At 43.1% G+C, this 14,151-nt stretch overlaps 1 protein-coding gene and 1 pseudogene across 1 annotated transcript; one reads left to right on the forward strand and one right to left on the reverse strand.

Moving 5' to 3' along the window:
* The first annotated feature begins 547 nt into the window (after positions 1-547).
* LOC120044806 (potassium voltage-gated channel subfamily V member 2-like) lies at positions 548-2,832 on the forward strand. The gene is made up of 2 exons (XM_038989478.1): positions 548-1,621; positions 2,587-2,832. The coding sequence occupies exons 1-2, from the start codon at positions 557-559 to the stop codon at positions 2,830-2,832; spliced, it is 1,311 nt and encodes a 436-aa protein (XP_038845406.1). The 5' UTR covers positions 548-556.
* Positions 2,833-5,982: 3,150 nt separating this feature from the next.
* LOC120044807 lies at positions 5,983-13,809 on the reverse strand (annotated as a pseudogene).
* Positions 13,810-14,151: the final 342 nt, after the last annotated feature.

The following is a 14,151-nucleotide window of genomic DNA, read 5'->3' on the forward strand; positions in this document are numbered from 1 at the left end:
GTCCATAATGGTCCATAATACAGCACAGAGTCCCCTGTTCTGGATAGGGAATTTGAAATGTAAGGCAAATGAAAGATGTCAGGGTGGGGGGGAGAGACCTATTGAGAGAGCGAATAGGGGAAAGGGACTGGAAGAGGATAATAGTATTTAAAACTTAAAGCACCCAGATCCTCTGTCAGCAACATTAGACGGTCAGGGTTCTTTCTCTCTCTCTGCTGGTATACTGCTGTAAGTGACTCAGGAGAGCGTATTAGACCTGTGTTAATGCCTCCACACCACTCCGTGAGCTGCCGCGTCTAACCAGGTCCTAGTGCAGACCTCCAGGATGCTCAAGAAAAGGAGACAGAGCCTCTTCCCCAACTACAAAGTGGGGGGGACAGGCCCCACATACAAGGACCCAGAGGAGGACTACAATATTCCCTTCACCCAGAACAACTTGGTGAAACCATGGAACTCCATGCAAGAACTCAGCCGAGACATCTACGCAGAGTACAAAGATGAGGAAGATGTAATGGCATACCTGACAAGAGGCCTCTCCTTTCCTGCGAAGAACTACATGCTGAACATCAACGTGGGTGGGACGGTGTATCAGATCTCCTACAGGGTGGCTGCCAAGTATCCCAAGACCAGGATCGGCCGCCTGGCGACATACACAGACCACAACAGGAAACTGGACCTGTGTGACGACTATATTGTCCAGAACAACGAGTTCTTCTTCGACAGAGACCCGGACATCTTCCACAACATTTTCAACTTCTACCGGACGGGCGTCCTCTGGATCAAGGACGAGCTGTGTCCCAGGAACTTCCTGGAGGAGATAAACTACTGGGGCGTGAGGATCAAGAACGCACACCGCTGCTGCCGAATCTCCTTCGAGGAGCGCCAGGACGAGCTCAGTGAGCAGCTGAAGATCCAGCGGGAGCTGGAGGCAGAGGTGGAGATGGAGGAGAATGAGGAGTTGTTCCACGGGATGGCGTTGGGCCAGACGCGTCGCATCATCTGGAACCTGATGGAGAAGCCCTTCTCTTCGGTCACCGCCAAGCTCATGGCTGTAGCCTCCAGCTTCTTCGTGCTGATGTCCCTGGTGGCCATGACGCTGAACACGGTGGAGGAGATGCAGTATACCACCACCGCGGGACAGCTGAGTGGGAAGACCTATGGGGAGTATGTGGAAACCTTCTGCATCGCTTTCTTCACCATGGAATACCTGATGCGTCTGGTGTCCACCCCGGACCTGCCGCGCTTCGGGAAAAGCGTCCTGAACGGGGTGGACCTGATCGCTATCTTACCCCTCTACCTGCAGCTGGTGCTGGAGTGCTTCGAGACCGACAACTACGGGAAGCACCAAGACATCGAGACGGTGGGCCGGGTGGGCAAATTAGGCCAGGTTTTGAGAATAATGCGTCTGATGAGGATCTTCCGTGTCTTGAAGCTGGCCCGTCACTCTACGGGGCTGAGGGCATTTGGCTTCACGCTGCGCCAGTGCTACCAGCAAGTGGGCTGCCTCTTACTCTTCATCGTCATGGGAATCCTCACCTTCTCTGCCATGGTGTACACTGTAGAGCATGATGTCCATCAGACCAACTTCACCAGCATCCCTCAGGCATGGTGGTGGGCAGCTGTAAGTCATCCCATTCTATTGCATTGGTTATTATAAGTAATTGGCTAAAGATTATTATATTACTTAATTGATTCGTTTCCTTATTTTTAAACATTTACTGTTATATCCCAGAAAGTAACTGGTATATTATTACAATAACACTGCAAATCCTGGACTGTCATTCTGTCCCTGCTCTGTGCTGTGTCTGTTTATTTGGTACTGTTGACAACACACACAATTGGATTTTACACACAGTTTTGAGCAACATTGATTCATTGTTACCTACGGATTATGATAATGTCTGCTCACTGACATTTCAATTTCACCCAGAACTAAAGTAAGTGTTAGTCACCAACATGCTGGCAGAAATAGATTGCTTCATCACACCCCTGTCAGCTACAGTAGCCTATTATCACTGTTGCCTTTTGAGAGACTTTCACATTGCAAGTAACTTCCCTTATATCCTGACCTTGTTTAATTAGAGCTGATGTGGAAGCTATTTTCCCATGCCTAAAATATACATTGAGTGTACTTAATATTAAGAACACCTGCTCTTTCCATCACAGACTGACTGACCAGGTGAAAGCTATGATCCCTCACTTGTTAAATCCACTTCAATCAGTGTAGATGAAGGGCGGTAGAAGGCGTTAGATGAGGACATGTAAATTGATCTGTCCTATGTCCATTGACTGTAGACTAATCTAGTGCCTTAGTTCTGTAATTCCATTAAACAATGCTTCAACAGCCTTCAGGAGGACAGCGAATATAGCCCCAGAAACTCAGAAACTACTTCACTCGCCCTCCACACAAAGCTTTTCACATGGGCTCTCCTTGACTTTCTCCCAAGCCTGTCATGAGCACTGTGGCACTCAGACACACAAATCATGAAGGGTCAACTCAGCGCTCAGGTCATGGCAATGTTAGCAAGTTCAGTAGAGACCAAGTTCATGTTTACAAATAAAATGACCATTGGCCTTCTCCCTCAGGTGAGCATCTCTACTGTGGGCTATGGAGACATGTTTCCAGAGACCATCCTGGGCCGGCTGTTTGCTTTCACCTGCATCTCCTTTGGGGTCATTTTGAACGGCATGCCCATTTCCATCCTGTACAATAAGTTCTCAGACTACTACACCAAGCTGAAGTCTCAGGAGTTCACCTCCACAGTGAAGGCTCGGGGCAAGGTCAGGTTCGCCAAGAGGGCGGCCAGGAAGTTAACCAAATACTGTCCATAGACACACTGGTGAATGTTCTAAGAGCACTATGAGAGACTTTCCATTCAATTAAGTTATTTTGTGACTTACGCCACTACCAAGTGGGGTTCCCAGGGACCTGGAGGTACTATGCATCTATGTTTTACTGTATAAATGGTTCAATTCAGGTTTTAGAAATGGATTCTCCTATCAATAGGATTTTTATTGCTTGCATAGTTTCATTGCCAAACAGATTTGTGTATGCAACTACATGCTTGGATATTAATGCTCCCAAGGAGGGGAGTGCAACCTTGCATTGTAGCAAAAATACTGCTGACAAAGTAATATCATTATTCTTTCCTAATGTTTTCCATCTAAAGTGATCCTTCAACTACACGTGAGATTTAGAATCAACGACTTCATACAGAAGAAATGAGGCCTTTGAAAGAAATACAGTTGAAGTGGGAAGTTTACATACACCTTAGCCAAATACATTTAAACTCAAGTTTTTTTACAATTCCTGACACTTAATCCAAGTAAAAATTCCCTGTCTTAGGTCAGCTAAGATCACCACTTTATTTTAAGAATGTGAAATGTCACAATAATAGTAGTGATTTATTTCAGCTTTTATTTCTTTTATCACATTCCCAGTGGGTCAGAAGTTTACATACACTCAATTAGTATTTGGTAGCATTGCCTTTAAATTGTTTAACTTTGGTCAAATGTTTCAGGTAACCTTCCACAAGCTTCCCACAATAAGTTGGGTGAATTTTGGCCCATTCCTCCTGACAGAGCTGGTGTAACCGAGTCAGGTCTGTAGGCCTCCTTGCTCGCACACACTTTTTCAGTTCTGCCCACAAATGTTCTATAGGATTGTCAGGGCTTTGTGATGACCACTCCAATACCTTGACTTTGTTGTCCTTAGGCCATTTTGCCACAACTTTGGAAGTATGCTTGGGGTCATTGTACATTTGGAAGACCCATTTGCGACCAAGCTTTAACTTCCTGACTGATGTCTTGAGATGTTGCTTCAATATATCCACATAATTTTCCATCCTCATGAAGCCATCTATTTTGTGAAGTGCACCAGTCCCTCCTGCAGCAAAGCACCCCCACAACATGATGCTGCCACCCCCGTGCTTCATGGTTGGGATGGTGTTCTTTGGCTTGCAAGCATCCCACTTTTTCCTCCAAACATAACGACGGTCATTATAGCCAAACAGTTTTTGTTTCATCAGACCAGAGGACATTTCTCCAGAAAGTACGATCTTTGTCCACATGTGCAGTTGCAAACCGTAGTCTGGCTTTTTTATGGCGGTTTTGGAGCAGTGGCTTCTTCCTTGCTGAGCGGCCTTTCAGGTTATGTCGATTTGGACTCGTTTTACTGTGGATATAGATAATCTTGTACCCGTTTCCTCCAGTATCTTCACAATGTCCTTTGCTGTTCTGGGATTGATTTGCACTTTTCGCACCAAAGTACGTTCATCTCTAGGAGACAGAACGCGTATCCTTCCAGAGCGGTATGACGGATGCGTGGTCCCATGGTGTTTATACTTGCGTACTATTGTTTGTACAGATGACTGTGGTACCTTCAGGCTTTTGGAAATTGCTCCCAAGGATGAACCAGACTTGTGGTCTACAATTTATTTTTCTGAGGTCTTGGCTGATTTCTTTTGATTTTCCCATGATGTCAAGCAAAAAGGCACTGAGTTTGAAGGTAGGCCTTGAAATACATCCACAGGTACACCTCCAATTGACGTCATGGCTTTAGAAGCTTCTGATAGGCTAATTGACATAATTTTCTGGAATTTTCCAAGCTGTTTAAAGGCACAGTCAACTTAGTGTACGTAATCTTCTGACCCCCTGGAATTGTGTTACGTGAATAAGTGAAATAATCTGTCTGTAAACAATTGTTGGAAAAATTACTTGTCATGCACAAAGTAGTTGTCCAAACCGACTTGCCAAAACGATAGTTTGTTAACAAGAAATTTGTGGAGAAGTTGTAAAACGAGTTTTAATGACTCTAACCTAAGTGCATGTAAACTTCTGACTTCAACTGTATTTGTATACCACACTATTCACCTCCAGTCCTTATGGCCATGTTATCCCAACAAGAAGACATAATCCACTGCAGACCGGCACCCGGTCGGGTCTGAAATAATACGTTCAAAATGCAACATCTGGATGAATTTGCGGACAGGTTAAATACTCTGCCCCTCTGGGTATCTGGAAGATTGAATCTTTCCAAAGCGGATTTATGAATATGGAAGCAGCTTGCAATGTTTCCGCACTAGAAGATTAAAAAGAGTAGGTCACTGATCATGTGTGTTTGGAAAACCTCAAGTACTCTCAGATAAGCAAACATTTTCTTCTGGAAAATGTTTGTTGATAAACTGTCAGTGTCACCCACAAGGTTCACCAGCCACCTGGACATTGATACTGTATTTCAACTTTGGACGTTTCGCTAAAAAGAGCATCAAAATAACAGCACAGCTCTCAATGTTGATTTGATTCCCAAATTGTCTTCACTGGTCAACAAAATCCTCAAAGGCAGTGCAAGTCTGACTACCGCCATGAGCCTAAACCTCCCAAATAGTGGCCACACAGGCAGAAATTGATAATCCTCTAAACTGATTAGAAGAATGTGAGGTCTCTGGAAGAAATAAGCCGTTTCGTCTGACTGGGTCTGTCCGGATCAGACACCAGAACAGATGGAACCTGAGCAGGACCCACTAAATTCATTTGCTAGTGAGCATGCAGGCTTCCGTCATAGATGAACAGGCTACGAGCAGACTACCAGACCGGGCCACGGCTTGGTGACTTAATGTGGCATAAAGGTGATGACACACACAAACCATCAGGGTTAACATTTTACAGATAAAAAAATATATATTGAAATTTTCTTACTGACTTTCTCTGCCAATGGATAGTTCGTGTTGCAATAAAATGTTTTATTATAATTAATTCCGGCTCCTGAGTCAGCTAGTACAACTCGTACCGATCAGTTACAAGATTATACAAAAACACTGCCAGTATTTGTGCCTTTTAAATACTTGCTCCATAGCTTTACAAACAAACACAACTAAATTAATTTGACAAAATGCAGTACAAATCAGCATTTCTTTTCATCCATCTTCATGTCATCGTAGGGATTTCACCAGGATGGTCAGGTCAAAGGACTGGGGGGGACAGTTATGAGAACCTGTGACTCCAGTTGGTGAGGTCACAATAGTGGGTGAAATGTCTGAGGGGGTCAATGGTGGTGAGATGGTATCTGTACCAGGCCAGTTTTTCCAGCAGATCTTCCACTCCTTTACAGTGCTGGATCTTCTGGAGTGTAGGCCTGCAATACCTCCCTGATTTCCCCGGCAACACTCCCATCGGCACTGTTCAGGAAACTAAAACAAAAAAAGATGACTTTTTATTTAACTGACTTGCGTGGTTAAAGGTTAAGAACATATTCTTATTTACAATGACTGCCTACCCTGGCCAAACCCTCCACTAACAAGAGAGCTAGTTGAAGGTTACCTTTACACCTACCCCACATTTCAAAACAGATTTCTTCCCCGCATCTCATACTGGGTAGTAACATTTCTACCCAAACTAAAATTAATATCAATAGCGAAAAAATAAAGTGAACATCTAGAATTAAATCAAATAATTTGATGTTAGACTATACTGCCGATAAAGAGAACCAGAAATCTGTGTTTTAACGTCTTAGTGATTACAGAAGGACAATTGGCACATGGAGGAAGGGGTGGGGGCTAGAGTGGAAAGGAACAAGAGAAGAGGCAGAGAAACCAGAAAATTAAACGAAAGGAATTGAAGTGTAATCCACTGCTTGTGTTGCTGTTTCACAATGGGCAGCTGTGCCTGCCCTTTTCTTACCCACATCACCCAGTGATATGGAGAATGAATACAAACACAGCTTCCCAGTAAGACATGCTTAACCCCCAGCTGGCCCCAGCCTATTCTCCCTTTACACTCAACTTCACTGGCAACTAACAAACAGCTAGGCTGATATAACAAGCAGAACATTAAAGATTTAAATGTTTAAATAACTAAGACCAAAGTAATCTTAGTCTAATTTCAGAGCATATAGCCAACTTCAATCGGTAGGAGCTGGAATAATTTCTTCTATAAACACTTGTTTCAGTTAAGCACCAGTTTGCTTGCTTTGCAGGATTTGTCCATTGTGCTGGAGTTTCTGCTATGTGACTGGGTAGAGGAATTGGATCTAACAGTGTAGAGGTGCTCACCAACAGAGCACGATGGTCCCATGGTTCACTGCAGTCCACGTCTTCAGCTTGTCCATACCCACCATGTCCAACAGGACCCTGGAGAAATGGAAGATACAGAATCAAATCACGAGTCAATATGGACACGCCCACAGCCATTTTTGCAGTTGTCTGAGTAGAGTACCACGTCAAGATCATAACTGTGCTGACATTTGTGCGGTCAGGCCTATAGGTGATATTATTTGTAAAACAATAAATGTTGGGTGATATGTGCGGTCAGTCATACCTTCTCTCCCGGCCTCCATCTCGTCTTGTTCGATCAGCCATGTGCAGCTATAGAACAGGACATAGATGAGAAAAATATGTTTACACTGAATACCAAGCACTTGCTAAAGGACACCACAGATTTTACCCTTTGTCCCGATACCAAGCCAGTACAATCATCCCACAGTTGACCAAAAAGACGACACGCGAACCCAATTTTATTTAAGTAGGCAAGTCAGTTAAGAATAAATTCTTATTTATAATGACGGCCTACCCCGGCCAAACCCTAACCCGGACGACGCTGGGCCAATAATGCGCCCCCCCCTATGGGACTCCCAATCACAGCCAGTTGTGATACAGCCTGGAATCGAACCAGGGTCTGTAGTGATGCCTCTAGCACTGAGATGCAGTGCCTTAGACTGCTACGCCACTCAGGAGTCCAAATGGAGCCGTCAAAACCGTTGCAATTCTCACCTATGAGAATACTTCATTCTTCTACTTTAAGGACATGCTCTGGAACTTTGGCGATTTGTAAGTATTTTTTAAACCTCCCGCTTTGAGCTGCTGGTGTAAATGTGTAGTTCATACATGCATCATCTATGAGCAGAACTACTGTCTTACCCCAATTAGCCACAAAATCTAATTTAAAAGTTACGCTGCGCCATTTTCCCTAAACTTTCTCCCATGCGGGCCAGCCCCCTTGCAATTCGAGTTCCAGCTAATGAGCTTCAGCCCCTCATTTAAGTGACAGCTAGCAAGATGCCCACAACAGAGAGAGAGCAATGACGTGGTGCACATCTACACATATGAGATGTAGTATGACATTTTTGGCAACCACGTTTGGCTGGTGAGTGCTACTTTCAGAACTACTGGCTAAAATATATACTTTTTAAGTACCGGAGAATCTCTGACACACCATGCCCCTGTCCCCTCCTCACCTTCCCCTCCTGGTGTGAAGTCGTCAGTGGCCGGCTCGGCGACAGGCTCCATGGCAGGACGCAGGTCCCCGATGGCAGACCCCAGAATTTCACTAATGGTGAAGCTGGAAGCCTTGTCTTTCACCATGGTGCGGGCGTGGCCACAGGTGCTGAATCAGGGGTGTAGACACCGCCTCCAGGAGCTCCTTACAAAGGGAAACATCCTTCTTGCTACAGGGACAATGTGTCAGACGGAGACCGATCATTTCAAGAATAGACTATGAAAAGCATGGATGGCATCTCATTTCTGTCCAATTGCCTCACAATAGCAATTTATGTGTGTTAAAGGCCCAGTGCAGTCAAACTCCCAGACAATCCTAGCAAAGTTCTTGCTTGAGAAATTGCCCTTTGCTACTTTTTGACCATTTTAATTGAAAACAATCACCTTTTAGGCACTTAAATGTCATTGTAACCACTCAAATTCCTAGACAGAGCTATTGATGTAAGGACTGACCATCCATTATATAAAAATGTGTTTTAACCATGTTTTGTGGCTATACAGTTTGTTTACATTATATACAAACATTGGAGTAAAACAAATCCAGCACCTGGATGATTTCAGGTGATAGGTGGGCGGGGCAGAACTTTCTTTCCATTCCTATTAGTGATGACATCAGGCAGGGAGGCCAGAATCTCTGATAGGACGGCCTGCTTCACCTGTGTCATCTATGCAGTCAAAGGCAGCGAGGAGAACTAAGAACACACACTCTCCCTGGAGAGAAAATTAACAGACCAATAAGTCAGCCACACACACTGACGTTTACATATTTGCATGTCTGACCGTGGCGATCAAGTTATTGTGTTGGCTGACCATTGCAGACTTCCTGATGTACGTCTTCATGGTTTTAATGATGACTTTTCTGTCCTGAAAGGCAGAACCAATAAATCAGAGGACATACATAGGACACACACTAGTCTGTGGTTGGTGAGGCTCATCTCCCTAGAAGGCCTGAGTGAATACTCAACTTAGGTGTCCCATGCCACAGGCAGTGCATTGCGACTCTAGCTACATCGTGGGTGTGGCCCATATACAACAGACTCCCTTATCAACCCAATAATTTCTTGTTAAGTTACATGATCAAAATGGTTTTAGAAACATGGTAGGATTCCCTCAGTAATTTCTACAGTCATTGCTGGTTCTACTTAAGTCCTTTGTTTGGCTGGGGCATGCAGGGTAAAGTCCAGAAACACTTTGTGCACCAGAGAATGTTTGATCACAGCCTCTCTACGGGAGAAGATAACATGGACAGAAATCAAAAGCAGTATTGTGATTTATTTGATCGTTTCCTGTGTGCAGAGTGAATGGTTAGAGGTGTGTGTGCTCAATAATACTCACTTTGTGGCCATGGGGGTAAGGATCAGTTTCATTTCCTCAAAAATGCCATTAACCTTGTCTGGGTTAGCCTCCAGCACCTCTAGCGTGGGGCACACTGCCTACTGGGAACAAACAAACTGTCAGTCACATTCTGCATATCATCCACACCAGCAGATATTCAGAGACAAGCAATCGGAAAGAGGATTTCTTGGTAACGTGATTATGCAGTCTGTTCAAGACTTTCACTGAACTAGAGGAGAGGTGTTGGAGAACTCCACTACTGCTTAGAACTCAACTTTGCTACAGTGCAGTGGGAGAGGTGTTGGAGGTGTCCTGACCTTGAAGACTTGGAACGTGGTTCCGTAGAGCTCCTCTGTGAGCATGAGTCTGAGGATAGCCTTTTCGTTGTAAGCGTACTCCCCCACCGGCCTCCATCTCGTCTTGTTCGATCAGCCATGTGCAGCTATAGAACAGGACATAGATGAGAAAAATATGTTTACACTGAATACCAAGCACTTGCTAAAGGACACCACAGATTTTACCCTTTGTCCCGATACCAAGCCAGTACAATCATCAGTATAAAATAAATAATTTATTTATCAGAGTGACACAGCATCTGTCTCACTTTTCCGTTGAAGCCCACCATCCCACCTGCAACCTGCTCTTTGCTCCTGTGGGCACGATGCACATACCAGACGTCAGATTTTCCATTCAGAAACCGGGATTACTTATTTCATCTGTAAACCTCACTGCATGCCAGAAACTAGTGAGTAGAGACTCAATCAAATGAGGACCTTTATATTCATCCTACAAGATATGTCTTCATACTGGGATAGCATGTCCCCATCCTTTTTAATATCTGAACCATGAACCAGATTATAGTCAAAACAGCTGGTATCTTCAGCCAAGGTCAGGATTACAGTGAAGGTTACAATGAGTGGAGTTTTGAATTATTGACTTGATTCTCCATGTCAATGTCTAAGCAAAGGATCAGGGAATTCAACCACAGACTAGATCAAGCTGCATGGCATTATTAATTTGAAATGCGATCACGAAGGTCTACTGTTGAATCATGTACAGATTTACAATGATGATTTAATCAACAAGATTACCCTTATTTTGTTTGGACTATTTTGACCAGCTTTCCTGCCAGGATCTAATGCTAATATCAGCATAAGATCGGATGATATGAAAATACTACATGTATTGCTAGGGCTACGACTTTATGTATATGCAACATTTGAGGTGGCAAAAGGCTCACTTACCCATACATTAAAAACTTCTTTACAATATTTCTGGCATACTTTGATTTACTCAGCTCGACTATATCATCTACGGAACAGGATAACATTATTGAGATAGGCATGAGAAAAACAACTGACTCATTGCTGACTTGCCTAGTTAAATAAACTTCAAAATTACTCAGAAGAACAACAGAACAAACTACTGACCTTTGAGTTAATCAAAAACCTTGTCTTTGCTTGTCATTTCCAAACTGGATTAAACACTGGAGGACTCTGGAGTCGTGAGCAAATGCTATCTGAATAAGAAGAAAAAACAGTACACTTTATCAGCAAACTTGAGTTGAGCATTTGGATGTCATGTACTGAAAACTAATTTGAATAAGTATTGTGCTCAACTGTTTTATAGTATTCAAGTATTGACAGTCATTGTCTATCCAATCATTTCAGTGGATGGCAAATTCTCTATTGTCAAAGATGGAGAACTGCACACTGTCAAGAAAAAAAATGAATAAATCCAAAACGGAGGCTTGAATGTAAAATAGAGATGTGCTATACAGCAGATAAAACGTTGACTTAGGGGTGGTCATCTTGAACTTAGTCTTCTCCAGACAGAATGCAGGTGGATGTTTTATTTAAAACTCTCCACCCATTAGGCATGAGTGAAGAATTGTTTTTGAAGCGTTTTCTATAAGTGGTATATTGCCTCTTATTGGTGTTCGATACCCCCCCATCTAGTGGTATCTCTAGCTCCCTACTTTTTTTTTTTAAACCTTTAACTAGGCAAGTCAGTTAAGAACAAATTCTTATTTACAATGGTGGCCTACCCCGGCCAAACCCTAACGACGCTGGGCCAATTGTGTGCCACTCTATCGGACTCCCAATCACGGCCGGTTGTGATACAGCCTGGAATCAAACTAGGGTCTGTAGTGACGCCTCTAGCACTGAGACGCCTCTAGCACTGGATCCTGTGTTATTTATTCTGAGGTAATGTTCACATGGTATATGTAAAATAAATAATTTATATTTCTCTTTGTAGATAATCTAGATCATGCATTCTATTCTACTAGGCACTGATTCATAGATTTTCGGATGCATTTTTTTGCTTGATCATGTGACATGCAATTATCCTTGAAATAGCAGCCAGCTGTGCGTGCCGACATTCAAACTGATGGCCTTAGGCTGAAATGTTTGTTTTCACCTTCAATTTATCTACTGATTTTTTTGGGGGGCACCATGATGTTTTAATAAACATTGTTTTTTTTGCATTCAAGCCTAAGTTTGAATGTATTCATTTTTTTACAGTTTGCACGTCTCCATCTTTTCCAGTGTTCTTATTGACTCCTACGCACCTGGAACAGACATTCAGTAGTAAGTACCTTAAAAGAGTGCAGACGGCCTCTTAAATCCTCCATTGTGCCATGCTCTCAATTTGTACATTGTCAATCTAAGTTATAGATTTGAATGCTGCCTTTCAGCAATGTAAATGTTAGACTGTATTCACTATCTTTCCTTTAACAAGTTCCTGATTCTCGAGTTTGATCCTCTTCTCTTTGTCGCAATCTTTCCTGTATTGAAATGGAGATACATAATAAATAAGTACAGGTGGAAATATGCAACCCCCCCCCCCCCCCCCCAAATTAAAATAAAGACTGCTGGCACTAACTATACTGAACAAAAATATAAACCCTACATGCAACAGTCTCTGTTACAGTTCATATAGGGAAATAAGTCAATTGAAATAAATGAATTGGGCCCTAATCTATGGGTGGGCATGGGCCAACACACCTGAGAGCCAGGCCCAGCCAAACCGAATGAGTTTTTCCACACACGGGCTTTATTACAGACAAATACTCCTGTTTCATCAGCTGTCCGGGTGGCTGGTCTCAGACGATCCCGCAGGTGAAGAAGCCGGATGTGGAGGTCTTGGGCTGGCATTGTTACACGTGGTGAAGCTGGTTGGCCAAATTCTCTAAAACTACGGAGGTGGCTTATGGTTGAGAAATGAACATTAACTTCTCTGGCAACAGCTCTGGTTGCAGTCAGCATGCCAAAATGTGCACTTTCATCAACTTGAGACACCCGTGGCATCGTGTTGTGATGGAACTACACATTTTAGTGCCCTTTTAGTCCCCAGCACAACGTGCACCTATGTAATGATCATGCTGTTCAATCAGCTTCTTGATATGCTACACCTGCTCATGAAACATGGGCACAACACTTTACATGTTGCCTTTTATATTTTTGTTCAGTATAGAGTAGCTGGTTTAGCCTACCTCCTGACCATCTCCCACACCTGCTTGGCGCTGCTCACTATTTGATAACTAATTTTTCTCAGTTTGCTGCCGGTTCTGTTTCAGTTCGTTCTTCTGCTGCTTGAAGTCGTCCCGTTTGGGCTTCTTGGTCTCGAACCTGAGCAAACAGACAAGCATTCCACCATTAGTGTGATCACTGATCATTCATACATATACAGTATATGAGAGTCATGCAACTCAGAATCTAAGAAATAGACCTATTTCAAGAAATCCTATTAATCTTCAGCATGTCAATACAAGAAGTACAGTTAGCCTATTAAAACGTTGATAATTGGAGACTGTACACAGTTCATACGTTCCTCTTCATTGCCCTTCCCAGGTGTGAACTTCCTCTTTTTGGTTAACTTTGGGTCTGACCTTTCCATCTGTGGGTTTTTTTGTTCAGGAATTTCTGTGGAGTCCCATTTCCTATAGTCTTCTCAAACGTCTTGCCTTTTTCCTGTTGGTTTGGTCCCAGGTTTACTTGTACCTTCTGAACAGAATTTGTAGCTAGTCAGTTAGGCCTAGAAATTGTTTAATCCAGGGCATCATTAAACCAATACTGAACGTTAATAGTATCACTACTTCTACCACTAACGTTACCACACACAAAAACAATGAATTACCTTTTCCGTTCTGTATGAGCTTCTTGCCATCTTTAGGGGAAACAAGTTTATTTTTAGGTTCCATTCTCAAGAACTGACTATTAAAAGGGAGACAAACCGCATGATCAGTAGGTAGTTGCAGCTTACGTTATGTACTAATCATAGTTCCAGCTTGTATACTGCATGTGCTGTGTTTTCCAGTTAAATACAGAAGCAGTACGTAGCTAGCTAGCATTCAGCTGACTTGCTACCAACCCTGTGTAAAGGGTTGCGTCAATCGAATCTGGTTTCAGGATAAAATGTGATTCAGAGTTACCGAATATACTTTAAGTATTTTTTATTTAACATAAGCGATAAATGGTAAATGCAATTTTCGTATATACGGGTTCACTGTATCACCACGCAGGGTAAAGCAGAGAACTGACTG

The sequence above is a fragment of the Salvelinus namaycush genome, chromosome 3 (genome assembly GCF_016432855.1).
Source record: "Salvelinus namaycush isolate Seneca chromosome 3, SaNama_1.0, whole genome shotgun sequence".
Lineage (NCBI taxonomy): Eukaryota > Metazoa > Chordata > Actinopteri > Salmoniformes > Salmonidae > Salvelinus > Salvelinus namaycush.